We start from the raw sequence: 14,143 nt of genomic DNA, 5'->3' as shown, positions 1-14,143 counted from the left end.
TTAAACAAGCGTTGTCGTTACGTGCGTCGATATTGATTAAACAAAAAAAGAAACAGCGCGCATCGCTGATATCCGAAGTTAGTAGTGACACAAGATGTATTGCTCGTATATAAGTGCCAGGACAAATCTCAACAATTATTTTATCAGTATTAATAAAGTGTAAGAGTTAATTTCCAAAAGAAATAAGGGGGTATTATCTCTCTTTAGAACCTACCTATATGTCAGTATCGACAACTTTCGTCTATATACACACGCACGCAAGTACGCACGCACGTGCACACGCACACACACACACACACACATATATATATATATATATATATATATATGTACATATACATCTATATATGTATATTCAAATTTACATCACTCATTCATCAAATAATTTTTTTAAACTATACATAAATAAAGTGGAAAATAGAAATTTTGTATTACAGAAAAAAATTCTAAATCGAAAAATTACTACCAAGCGATTCGAAAAACTATAAACAAACTTCTATGCAAATAGTTAGTTATCAACTCTATATCTGACTCGATCGCATAGAAGGGAAAGAACGTATCTTATAATTTATTCTATTTTATTTGCTAAAATATATTCCAGTTGTGAATTATTTCTGTACCGGAAGATCGCTCAAACGGAACGATACATACTCAACATCAATTTCCTGTTATAAATGTCGTAGGATTATTTCTCTTTTCATAAAATAATAAATTTATTACGAACAATGAATATTGGTGCGATTATACTAACGTGATAAAAAAAAAATATTTTCTTCAATCTAAAAAATTAATAGTTAATTGAGAATAATTATATATAGTAAAAACTGTCATATATTACAAAAATAAATTTTAAATTTTTAAACATAAAAATAATGTAAGGCAAATTGTAACTGACAATACAAATCCTATTATGCGTAAACGCTGCAATATTTAAATTATATGTATAATATATGTATAATAATTTTTTTAATTACAACAATACATATATATAATATGTATATAATATTGTTATAAAATATGTTTAAATTACCCTAACACTTTGCATTAAAAATACACATTGTTGTAATTAAAAAAATCATGTTTTAAGTCTGATCTATAATTGCGTAAACGTAGTTGTAAGTAGTTGTAATTGTAAGAAATCATCATAGTAGGATATTCTCCTCTACTCGACTGTGATTAGTTTTATAACTACAATTATTATACTTACAACTACGTTTACCCAATTGTAGAGCGGGCTTTAAAGTAACAATTTTATGACCACATAATGCTCTTGCAACCATATTTTATTGAGGGAAAAAAGTTCTAGATATTTGTGTTAATTTCAGAAGCGGCTATCCATCGCTCATGAAAGAAATTGAGAGTAACCGATCGTCCTTGTGAAAACAATGCTATAAAGTAAAGATTCTCATTGTCTCGCTATTCTTTCTTCAGCTTCGTTTAAGGCCTATCTCTCAATTTTTTTTAAATTTTTTCTACGAAATGATATAGAAATTATTTTAGAAATTTTATTGCTGTTACGTGCTTCTATAATAAAAATAGAAAAATGTCAACGACGTTAATAGTTCAACAACTGTAGAAGTTATCATGCGTCTCGTGAACCCTAATTTGGGCAATCTTTGGAAAAGGAGGTCATATCCAGAGACTCATCATTAGTCGATCTTAATATTTTTTTCAAATAAGGAATTAAATTATGATAATAAAATTATTCTGAATATTGAAATAATTCTATTCACTCCCGTAAATTATTTTCTGCAAAATGAAATTTTTTACAAAGTAAAAATAAGTTACTTTTCTTCAATTTAAATTACAAAATTCTTTGCTGAAATATTCCTGCGAATTTCAATCCAAGTTTAATATTATTAGTAAACTTTAATTTTTGCGCAACGGGTGTGAAGAATCGAGTCACTGAGAGAACCGGACGAACGTCGGATGCAGCTTGCGATTCGATGTGACCAGATGTGAACTTTCACCACCAATCAAGTCTTGCATTAGCTATACACATTCCGCCATCGTTTACACTTTGTCTGTTGCATCTCACACGCGCCTTATCACTTTCGCTGATGATGCGTCGCTATATTAAATTACAATATAATAACTTTCTTTCTTACTCTCTTTATGATTAATCACACATCGATTTTGTATAATATGGACCTATTTGTATAATATGGATCATAGAAATTATATGGATCTATTTGTATAATATGGATCATAGAAATTAACCATTAAATAAGCTTGAACTTTCCTTACAGCAGTTAAAAAGTAATTACGTTAGATTTATTAATGCGTCTTTTCTTTTTATATTAAAATTTGCAGAATATGCGGTGTCATTGCGGGCACGCTAGCTGACAGTCCATCGAATATCGTGCAGATATCCGATGACAGTTTGACTCGAAAAAATGTCGCAGCAACGACATATCAACCACCGCGAGCCATCGCGATTGAAGGTAGATTGCACATCATTTAAATTTAGACTTTAGAAACTTGATCGTATCAGTTCATAAGTTCAATCAATTGCAAGTTAAATTAATTTAAGGAAGTATGTTACAACTCAAAGCATTATTAAAAATATGAAAATTTCATAGGTTGTTCTATTATTAAAATCCAAATTTGTTGCCTTATTTTTTAGAATTGTTTTCAGGACGTATTTATGACAAAATTATTGACTAATATCGGCTTTTTAATTGATTTCAACCAAACAGCCTTAATTAATGTAACATTGAATAGGTAAAACAATAACAATGAATTCTTGTTTTAACGAAATCATTATATACAGATTTTTCAAACCTGTGACAATCCATCCTAAAAATTATTGTATTTTAATACGTTTTTAGAATTTTTAGCGATTGAATAAAATTGAATTAAAGAATTATGATAAATTTTCAGACTTTGTGACATCGCACAAGTTGCCAGAAAACGTAGCGAAACCATTGGACGACTATGATGACGAATACATCGACGAAAAAAAAGTCACATTTAAAGACAATAAGCAAGCTAAAAAAGTAGCTCAGAAGTTCGAAAATATTGAAAAAAAAGTGGCTACCCTCGAACCTGCCAGACGTTTAGATCTGGCCGAAGAGGACTTGGAGAATCTCAATGCTAAAAGACAAACACGAGTTGAGCTCGAAAATTTTAGTGACAGTGGAAAGGTTTTGCAGGAAGGCAGAATACAGAAAATTGATTCTAAAAGGCCGCGACCAAGTGAACAGGATGAGGTTATTCCGGGAGTCTATGTCAGGTAAAATATTTTTGTATAACTCGCTTGTTCGTAATCTGTCTATAAATGAAATGCGATGAAATAAATTTTTGATAAATCACAATAGCCGATAAATAATTGACACTAAAAATTTTTATTCAAAGAAAATTTTTTACTAAAAAATGAAATATTCTAATTTATTTGCTTTGTTTAAAAGAATAACAATTTTGTCTGTTTTTAATAAACAATATTCTCTTTCTCTCTCTCTCTCTCAAAAAAAAAAATTTTTTTTCCTGATAACAATATAAATATTATTTGCATATGTTTAGCGCGGAATATCCAACAACTATGCTACCCATCCTAACAACTCCACGTGAAGCACGTAGCAAAGACAACCTCTTTGATTTCGTTCCTGTAAACATTATTCGTGAGGATAGCAAAGATGGTTATGCACGGTTTTCAGACGCAAATTTCGGAGACTTGGGTGACGTTAGTTTAGTACCGGCTGGTACGAATTCTCGTATTCAGGTATATGTAAAATTAATAATTGATTATACATTCTCCTTATATTTGATTTAATAGAATGCATGCAACAAGAATTTTACTAAAAAAATATAAACATGTGAATTTTTAAATCGGTCGCCACGACTTTGAAGATATTTCCGATGGATTGATGACAAAAGATTTCTAATAAAAATTTTTTATATTTAATAAAGAATTTATTGTGTAAGAAAAATTTCTTATTTCTTAAAATTGCTTATTTCTTAACAAAAAAAATCAAAGTAAAATTAATTATGTATTTTTCTTTCCATATTTGTAGTATACCAATAAAATGACGAATTTATCCATGTATCTATATATTATGTATCATGTTAATTATTTGATCCCAAGATAATTTAAAAGACAACATAAGCAACGAAGAATCTATAGTCAATAACCTAAAGCAGTAGAACATATATAACAAACATATACATATAATAGAAACATACACAGAAATAGTATAGTCATAAATCGAAATTACATAAATTGAAGCACATATAAAGTGACGACCGATTTCTAGGAACACGTTGTACATGCGTGGTTTAATTTTATGTTGTCCCCCACAAAAATCACATTTTCGATTAAATCACAATTTGTTTCTTTTTACATAATAGGTGAAGAAAGGACCGAACGGGAAGGATTACGAATATGAGTATGTGTATTATTACTACGACGAGGAGGATGAAAACAAAGCAGGTACTGCGGGTTCACCTGTGACGAATTCTTACGACATTCCTTCCAGAACAACCTCGGCGCCCAGGAGAGCTTCCACCAACAACAGGAGCAAGTACAGTTCCGTGGAGAGGTCAAGCACCGTGGAGCCTAGCAACAACGAGGTCATACCAAATAGAAACGGTAATCGAGGTAGACAATTAGTTGAAACTGAAGATATTTCCGAGGAAAGACTACCTGCGAACACTCGTTTTCCACCGAGGTATCTATCACAACTGTGTGGTAAAAATTTAATAAAATCTATAAGTTCACAATTACCTATATAAATGTTCTTAATAATACACTGACATTTTAAAAATGTAATATTTTTTCTAAGGGTACCTTTCATTTGGCGCTCACAATGCTCAAGCATTATTTGTCCCTGTTTAATATTTGAAACAATAAGGATGAAATGATTTCATGAGCGTTGCGAATGTCAAATGGAATGCAGCCTAAATAAAATATGATTAATTATGCTGTTAATTGTTACAGATCGCGATCAAATCACAATACAGGCACAACGGAATCTTCACGAGCTCGTAGTAACCGACCGCGACCGAATCTGGATTTGGTTGATTCCAGCAGCTTCCGAACTCATCAAGAGGGTCCCGAGTTTCCGCAAACCTTACCGAAAGGACCAGTCAGATTCTTAGGTGTTACCCCTAATGAGGACAATGAAGAGAAATCTTTGGTCAGAAACCGCGGAAGACCACAAAAGGTTCAAGAACCCGCTCCTGTCGAAGAAGATGTCGAAGACACACCGACACCTAGAAGACGCCTGGGCATTACAGCATCGACTGAAGTAATTATTCTAACTATTGTATATTAAAATAAGTTGTTTATTTTTTAAAAAAAGTATTCAAGTATAATATAGATTTGCATTCTAATCTAAAGAGCATTCATTAATCAAGACATTTTAATATAAGTACATTGGTAACAAAAATAGAAACATTAACGTTTAAATAAAATACAATCTGCGAAAACTAATCTAAATTTGAAATAAATATCAGATAGCACTTTATAATCAAATGCATTTTAATGCTTAATTAGAATTGCAAAAATTTTATTACAGGAGTTGTTAATTACCCAGTAAACATCAATTAACATATATTATGTTTTATAATATATAGTTTAGTTTTAAATAACATAGTTCTAATTTCTCACTTAACAATCACATTAACATAACATTAACACGTGTTATATGAATGAGAAATTACGTTACTGTTAGTTGATGTTTGTTAGATAATTTTGTTACAACTAAAAATATTTTCAAGTTACGAAGATATTACACAGTAAAATAAAGAATTATACACGAATAAATCAATTTTCAGACTGGAGTCGAACTGAGCAGAGGTCAACCGATACATCATTTCAACGAAGAAAATGATGATGAGGAAAGTGACGCACCGGAAAGATCAGGCAACAAACGCGTACCTTTGGAGGACAAAACGCAAGAGTCTAGTGAGACGGAAGCTTCGCCGATCTATCCCAGCGTCACTGCTGATCCCACAGATAATCCAACGACGGAATATCCGTCAGTTATGGACAAGGTTGCTCTGGATCTTTATGCTTTCCTGCAACAAGGACAAAGTAATCTGATAGACGCGGCCAGCAGCGATGCTAGCGAAACAGATGGAGATAGCACGACGATATCCAACGATGAGATCACGACCGACTTAACAACACCAGCGGAACTTGCCGACTCTACAATCATTAATGAATCCTCTAGCACAACGACCACGACGACGACGACAACAACGACGACGACAACGACCACTGAACCGACAACCACAACGACAACGACTACGGAACCACCGACTACCACCACTCAAGCTCCCGCAGGAAGAGGGAAATTCCGACGACCTGGAATTGGCGGCCCAGCTATCTCGAGAAACCGGTAAATTTTTATTATAATTAATCCTTTCTATTATCACATGCCTCAGTGGTCGATTTGAGACGCACGAAATAGTCGAAAGATTTCATGTTCAAAGCCTAGCTGGCGTAATATTTTTCGCAATAAGCAATTTCCAGTGTTTTAAAATACTTATTAGCATCTTATTAAATTGATGATCAATTTAATTTGTAATATTATTACTACAATTTCAATTTACAATTCAAATCCGACAGTAATCGATGCGCAGTTTACGTAACTGTGTGTACGTATTCAAAATTTACATATAGATATTAGGCATTAAGATCTAATCTATTAACTCTTTTTTACTTACTTGATGTAATTCTTTTCAATGTTGTTTTCATCAATATTCCTTTAAAAATGTTTATTCATAAATTTCGCTTATAAGTCTTCGCAATAAAATTAAAATATAGTATAAATATACAATAGTATTTTTCATTAAGATTGTATTACTAATATTACGAATATATTTTAATTTTATTACGAATTGTATTACTGCTATATTATTTATATTATGAAATTATATTACTAATATAAAATTTCGCCCTAAATTTCCTTCAGGTTCAAGTCCAACGGCAGTACTAGCACGACCGAAGCACCCGCAGAGCCGACCCAAAAAACCCGAACACGTTTCGGCAGCAATGGCTCAAATGGCGGTAGTGGGTTTAAGCGACCTCGACCGGGCGGTAATCACAAACCAATCGAGGAAGACACCGTGCAGAAGGAGACCGCCAGCTCAGTAAACGCAGAGAAACCGCCACCCGGTCGTGGCAGATTCCGCGCACCAGCCGGTGGCAGAATCGCCGTCTCCACCACAACAACGTCGGCGCCATCAAACGGTGCAACGGCGCCAGCAACGGCAGCAGCGTCACGACCTACCTTCAACAAGCTGAACATCAATCGGAGACGCGGACGACCGACTACAGCCGCGCCAGGAAGCGAAGAACCCCAGGAGGGAGCGGCACATTCCGAAACCGGTCAGATTGTCGCCCAGACCGCGCCGGAAAGCGCAACCCCGAAATCCGTCGTTCGCACGAGACTTCCTGGTGCGCCTGCAATTAGACCGGCCATCAGACCGGGTGGTAGAGTCAATTTGAGACAGAAACCGGGACAGCCTTCGACCACAACGCTTGCACCGGAAGCTTCCCCTGACGGCCCTATTGAGGAACCGGCTGGAGAAGGAACCGAGGAGGAAACTCACGAGGTTCATACTTAATTTTTAATCATTTGCATTTTTTGTTCTCTTTCTTCCCCCCGCCCCCTCCTCTCTCTCTCTCTCTCTCTCTCTCTCTCTCTCTCCCCCCCCCTCTCTCTCTCTCTATTTTGCACAAAAAAATGTTTTCAATGTATTTCAAAATTCAAAGAACGTGACTTATTTTTATGAATATTTCTCTCATAAAACATATTATTTATAAATATAAGCAATCCAGCAAAAAAATATCAACAAACAATCCAATATCTAATGGTTACTTTTAAGATCCATTTTTAAATTTATTAACAAAACTAAAGAAACTAAAAGACAAATTTCATATCAATATAAATTTCGTTTTCTTTAATATTTTTAATTAAGAATATTTTTAAATATCTTAATTGGATTAAAAGTACCAACTGTTCAACAAATGTGTCTGTTACCAAGCAAACCATATAATTATGCAAATATCTCTTTCTTTCGATCTACTAGCAATTCCGCGTGCCAAAGGTAAGGTCAGATCTAAAATTCGATCTCAAATATATATATGTATACATATCGTCGTGAGATAACTGCATACTTTGCAAGATTAGGTATGAGGATGCCGTGATGTCAATCGATAAAGTTCTCTCTTTGAGTTTACTTTCACTGAATGGCCTTTCGAAATGTCATCGACGAGATGGGAGATGGTTCGGGATCGCTTTTCACCTTTCGATTTTACAACTTCGCAGTCGTCATCAGTTACGAAACCTAAGCACTGATAAGAATGAAAGATCAGAGACAGAATCTAAGAGGAAAAATGAGAGAGAAAGAGAATGAAAATAGCAAAGAATGAAGATTTTATTACAATAAATAATTAATTTCAAAAACTGTATCTTTTGTATATTGTCTATAATTTATTTTTAAAACTATTATTATATCTCTAAGAAACATTTATTTACTCTTAAAATATTTTGTTTGATTATAATTTAGTATATTTATTCAAAAAATTTTAGTAAGAATTCAAAAAGTGCTTCCAGATAATACACAACATTCTATGAATTTTCTGTAAATATTTATTAAGAATATTCATGTATTCCATGAATGTACTAAAAACACTCAAATATTTATGGTATGTTCATAATAAATCCAAATGGTATCATTACAAATGTATGAACATACATATGTAAAATATCATATACGTTTTATAAAATATTCTACGTATTTGTATTCTCTACTAATTTTTTAAAAAACATTCTATGAAAGTTCCTTTGTTATGAATATAAATGTCTAAAAGAGTACCATGCTCTACAGTTCATAGAACTATCCTAAATTTAAAAGATTTTTATTTTACGAGAATGTTTATAGAATATTTTGTGTTATCTACGTCACATTTTAGCCACTTTGATAAAACATCAAATTCCGAGAAGTTACTATTAAATCTCACTTAAACTGCTCAACTAATTATCTCCTCTGTTTCTTAGGCACCGGCAGAAACCAGCCCACCATCAAAAGCTACCACAACGAATCCTTTAAACAAACTTCGCAACCGCAATCGATTGCAAGTGCAACCGAAAACTACAACAAAATCACCGGCGTTGCCGGCGATCAGAAGATCGCCACTGCTACCGCGACGCAAGGCAACCGAGACCCCGGCTGTTCAATCGAGCCAGGAGGAGACCGAATCTGAAGAGGAAACTACTTCCAGCGAAATCGAGCCGACCGAGGCGGTCCTCCTCACCGAGACTAGCACGGCGGCCAGCGCGAAGCACGAGGAAACACGCGGTCTAAGTGGCCTCTTGGCACCCCGACGCAGGATACCAGCGCGACGTCCAGGTCAGATAATCGCCTAAGAATCAAAGATAACACCGGCATCCTGGACCCCACAAACGAAGCATTCACCCGAGGATCTGAAAGGCGATTCCCGTGATTAATTGAGACGCGAAGATAGAAGAGTATACATAAATTAGACATCCTGTCGTTCGCTCGACTAAATGATACACCAGATGCCAATCTTGGAGCGAGATCTCTCAATATTCCCTCTCTCATTTTTTCCTAATATTTTTCTCTGACCGATAAAACGGCATCTCTGTGTGTTACGACGAATATGGCAGGTGTACATAATAGTGTCTTTTACAAGAATAGCTTCTTTTGAAGAATTTAAGTTTGTAATACTATTTTAATTGTATCCTGAACGTGCGTCAAACGCGACGTTTATTATACAATATACATATATAGTAAATTAATATGTAAAATATGAATTAGTATTTTTCAATTAAAAACAAAATGTTTCATGAAGGTATAATTTTATATTTATGAACGTCCTGCTATATCTGAAGTTATAATTTTGTATCATGTTAAATTGTCTTTTTTTACAGATTCATTGTTAATAAAATAACATGGAAAAACATTAACATGTGAATATTATGATTTTTTATTAAGATTAATGATGGACGTTCCTTTTTATCGTTTACCAGAATCACATATAAAGTTTAAGTAAAGTAGACGATGAGTTATAAGTATTCAATGACTATGTTAATAATATGATCAACGATCTTATCATAAACTATCGATCAATGCATTTACTACGTTAAACCGATTTATAAGCACAATATAATATATCATCTTCGCGTGATGACAATCATAATTATAACCCACGCAATAAGATAACCCAACAAGATAAATAAGTATAATATTTTCAAGTCCAATATACTGCGATAATTGTAACTATCGTATATTTAATTCGGCGAGTTGTATTTAATGATTAGCACTTGCGAAGTTAACGAAGTACTATCTTTAACGTGATACATGCATAGATAGATATATATATATATATATATATATATATATATATATATATATATGTAATAGTAACTCCCTTTCCTCGGGGATGTATTTTTAGGATTATTACTGCGTGTGCAATGCGTAAGGGTACTTTTGTAATTACAATGTTCCACAATACACTGTAAATATTGCAATTAAATATAAAATGAAATGTGTTACATTTTCTTTTAATTTTGCCAAATTCATCCTCATCCAAAAATATAATAATTGCATAACAAATTAATGTTTTCTATCGAAACTATCTAAAAATTAAATTTGGACAAAATATTCATTTTGGACAATATATCTAGATTTTAATAAATTCATTATTCTATTATCCAACTGTGTATGAATTCCATTCTATGCATACGCAATAAATCAATGGATAAATGTAAACATGATAAAATTAAATAATGGCATTAAACTATCCCAGTCAATTCATTTTAACGCAATAGATCTATAAAATATATTTACTTATTTAATTATTTTATTCAATTTAAACGCTTTTAAATAATAAAATAAATACAATAAAGTAAGTATAACAAAATATGAACAAATAATTTAAACATGTCTTCAAAGATATAATACATTCAAATAGCCAACAATTTAATAAAGAAAGTAATTTAAAACATATACTGCATTTATATTATCACAATAAATTTAAATTTTTATATTAATTTAAACTGTAATATAAATTATATTAATAATAATTATGTGATTTTCAGAATAATTATGTGGTTTTTATAACATTAATAATTATGAGAAAAAGAAAGTTTATAAAATTTGGCATTTTTTTTAATGTTTTACATGCAAACTGAAAAAAAATTTGTTCGATTAACTAAACAATGCAAATATTTGGTTAATTCAACAAATTTTATTTAATTGAATTTAACCGTAATCTACTCATTAAACAATTTTTTAAGCAGACTGTTTAATTACTTGAACAAATTTTTTTTCAGTGTATTTACATCTCACATAATTTTTACAAAAATTTATTGTCTCAAGATAAAAAGATAAAAAATAATTAAATACTTATCAATATAATGCTGCAAAATTGTGTACATGCCGTTAACCTGTAAAATGTAAATATATTTAAATTAAAGCAATGCCCAAAAATAATTAATATTTTTAAAAAATATATATTAAATAATTTTTTTGCAAATTTTTCCTTCAAAAATATATTTAATACAAAAATTCAAAATTGTTTGGAAGACAAGATTTCTTCAAATATAGGTTTATATATTTATTAAGATTTTACACATAAATTTCTCAGATAATAAATAAATAAATAACTGTTTACCCAACGATTGCCCCGTCGTAGTCTGATGTCTCCTAGGCCTCCACCTCCTCCTCCTCCTCCTCCTCTTCCTTTTCCTTTTCTCATATTTCTTTATAGCAATCATATAAATACTAACGACACTCGCGAAAATCACATCCGTTAATTAATCACCGAAACTATCGAGCAATGCTGTCGCACTCCCGACATTGTAACGCGATGCGTAGGTATGGATATTTTCCAAATATAAAATCATTAGACATTTTCGTGTACACGGCAATATAAGTTGCGTTCTAATTGCTCTAATCATCGACATAAAACTGCACATCATACTCGAGGGTTACTAATCAGCCGTGTTAGCTTGTGTTTTGCAATGACTGACAATTACAATGATTCCATGATAGAAGTACTTCTACCATGTGACATTCCTAATTGCGGCATCTATAAAGAGATTAGAAAACGTTGGATAGTCAACATTTTTACTATTTATCGTTCAACAAAGACGGAAAAAGCAACATTTAATTTCATTCTGTCCGAAAACATGCACAGTGTATACATTCTGTTCCGAATTACTCACTGAATGTCAATGAAAATAGAACGATGCTTGTGTCGACTTGTGTCACCGATTAAAATGAACCCTCTTTACATACAGTGAGAGCAAAAAGTATTCGTACAAGAAAATTTGTTATAAAAAAAAGCCTTATTTGTAGAAAATAAACATTAACAATTTTATACAATACATTGTTCTAACATAAACAAACGAGCTTCGCATGTATTCCTGATTTTAGAAGCTAAATTTCTCATCTGTATGAATACTTTTTAAATATTTAAACCATACAATTTTTTATTTTCGTTTATTTTTCAGATGATATATTTTGTATAATTAATACACATCTTTTTGGTATATATAGTTTTAAGAAACATAGTTATTATATATTTTATTTTTTATGAATAAATTGTTAATTAATCCAACAAGAAATGGTTAAATTAAACATCGAATCGACGTCAAATTGATATTAAAATCATCGTATTTACATCGATTCGATGACTCATTTCTCGCTAATATTTACTTTTTAAAAATAACGTTTTTTTACAAAATATTTTCTTCTATCTCTATGAATAATTTCTGCACTCACTGTATATTCCTGCGTACGTTTGTGTTAAAATGTATATATCTGGATGTATCAAGCAACTGGAAAGCACCTTACGTCATACATACACAACAATGATAAAATTCGAATACGCCATATTTCATAAAAAAGTCCTCGATTATAACCTCCACGCGACGCTCGTAATAATCACCGAGACATGATCGCCCAACACTTTTCAGGATGTTCCCAATACCGCTTTGTTTTCAATGATGATGTGAGGTGCATCTAGTATATTCCGAGGCGAAATAATGCGAATAAATGTGATATTTACGACGCGGACGAAACGTGCGATTACCGCCGCCCGTGGCGTCCCGTAAATTAATGTGAAGTGTGAATCTAAAGGCTGGTGGAAACCGTTCAAATCTCGCTGCCAACTTCTCGCAGCAGGCGCAATTTTTGAAGATGCTTTTATATGAAAATATGAAATGTCAAGCATTAAAGTATATACTATATTTCATAATTTTACTGAAATATGCTGGATTCAATGTATGTAGGTATAATACATACATTGTTGATGGAATCTTATAGATTATATTATATTATATAAGATGTCGCCGGATTAAACCGCGAAACTTAAAATATTAACAATATAAAAATGCGACCAATATGTATGATTTCATTATACAGATATATAAAAAGCCGTCAAAAATGCGGTTCAAAACTAAATATTGGAATAATTATATATAAATTCATAAATATATTTATCTCAGTTTTGCAACATAATCATTTAACTGCAGAAATAATAATCTTTATAAATTAATTTTTGATTATGTTATTGTTGATGATGATACGTCAATTTGATGCTATTAGTATAGGATTTTAAGTATGCTAATAGAATTAAACTGACGATCAAAAATTAATTTTTGAAGATGTAAAAATATACATTTTCAATACTAGGTATCTATTTTAAAAATATCCTATACACAAATTTAATTGTAGTTGCATAAATAGGATACTTATCAAATAGAAATATTATGGCGACTGAAAATAATATATATTTCTTTCTTCTGATTTAATATAAAATTTACCGACAATAGAAATATCTACACTTGCTCAATTGAAATAATGATATATTGCCGTTCTAATAAATAAACAACTTTATATATTTCGATAAATTGAAATTTATAATGTTAATGAAGTATAACAATCAAAAAATTATAAATAATAAAGTAATAAAAAATTTGACGACTAATAAAAAATTTGCAAAAACAGCAAAGTAAAAATGCATGTTCATATAATATGAATGCGAATATGAAAAAAATAATCGACCTTGATTAATAAATTTCTTATTCTTATACTCTTATACTCTTCTTACAATAAGCTTACATGTATTATAGACGACGCATTGTATGTACGCATTTTCAAAGTA

At 31.7% G+C, this 14,143-nt stretch overlaps 1 protein-coding gene across 2 annotated transcripts in view; it reads left to right on the top strand.

Moving 5' to 3' along the window:
* The window catches only part of LOC108750096 (flocculation protein FLO11), a 13,939-nt gene extending 4,208 nt beyond the window's left edge, over positions 1-9,731 (top strand). The window contains exons 2-10 of one of the 2 annotated variants that reach the window (XM_018489345.1): positions 2,314-2,444; positions 2,884-3,235; positions 3,523-3,721; positions 4,348-4,385; positions 4,476-4,667; positions 4,937-5,246; positions 5,776-6,341; positions 6,918-7,560; positions 9,009-9,731. In XM_018489345.1, the coding sequence (XP_018344847.1) occupies positions 2,314-2,444; positions 2,884-3,235; positions 3,523-3,721; positions 4,348-4,385; positions 4,476-4,667; positions 4,937-5,246; positions 5,776-6,341; positions 6,918-7,560; positions 9,009-9,377 (2,800 nt within the window). In that variant the 3' untranslated portion in view covers positions 9,378-9,731. Of the gene's footprint in view, positions 1-2,313; positions 2,445-2,883; positions 3,236-3,522; positions 3,722-4,347; positions 4,668-4,936; positions 5,247-5,775; positions 6,342-6,917; positions 7,561-9,008 lie in introns of both variants that reach the window. The other variant, XM_018489344.1, reaches the window with a different exon arrangement.
* The last annotated feature ends 4,412 nt before the right edge of the window (positions 9,732-14,143 follow it).

This window comes from Trachymyrmex septentrionalis, unplaced genomic scaffold (assembly GCF_001594115.1).
Source record: "Trachymyrmex septentrionalis isolate Tsep2-gDNA-1 unplaced genomic scaffold, Tsep1.0 scaffold32, whole genome shotgun sequence".
Taxonomy (NCBI): domain Eukaryota; kingdom Metazoa; phylum Arthropoda; class Insecta; order Hymenoptera; family Formicidae; genus Trachymyrmex; species Trachymyrmex septentrionalis.
This window is presented reverse-complemented; position numbering and strand designations above follow the sequence as displayed.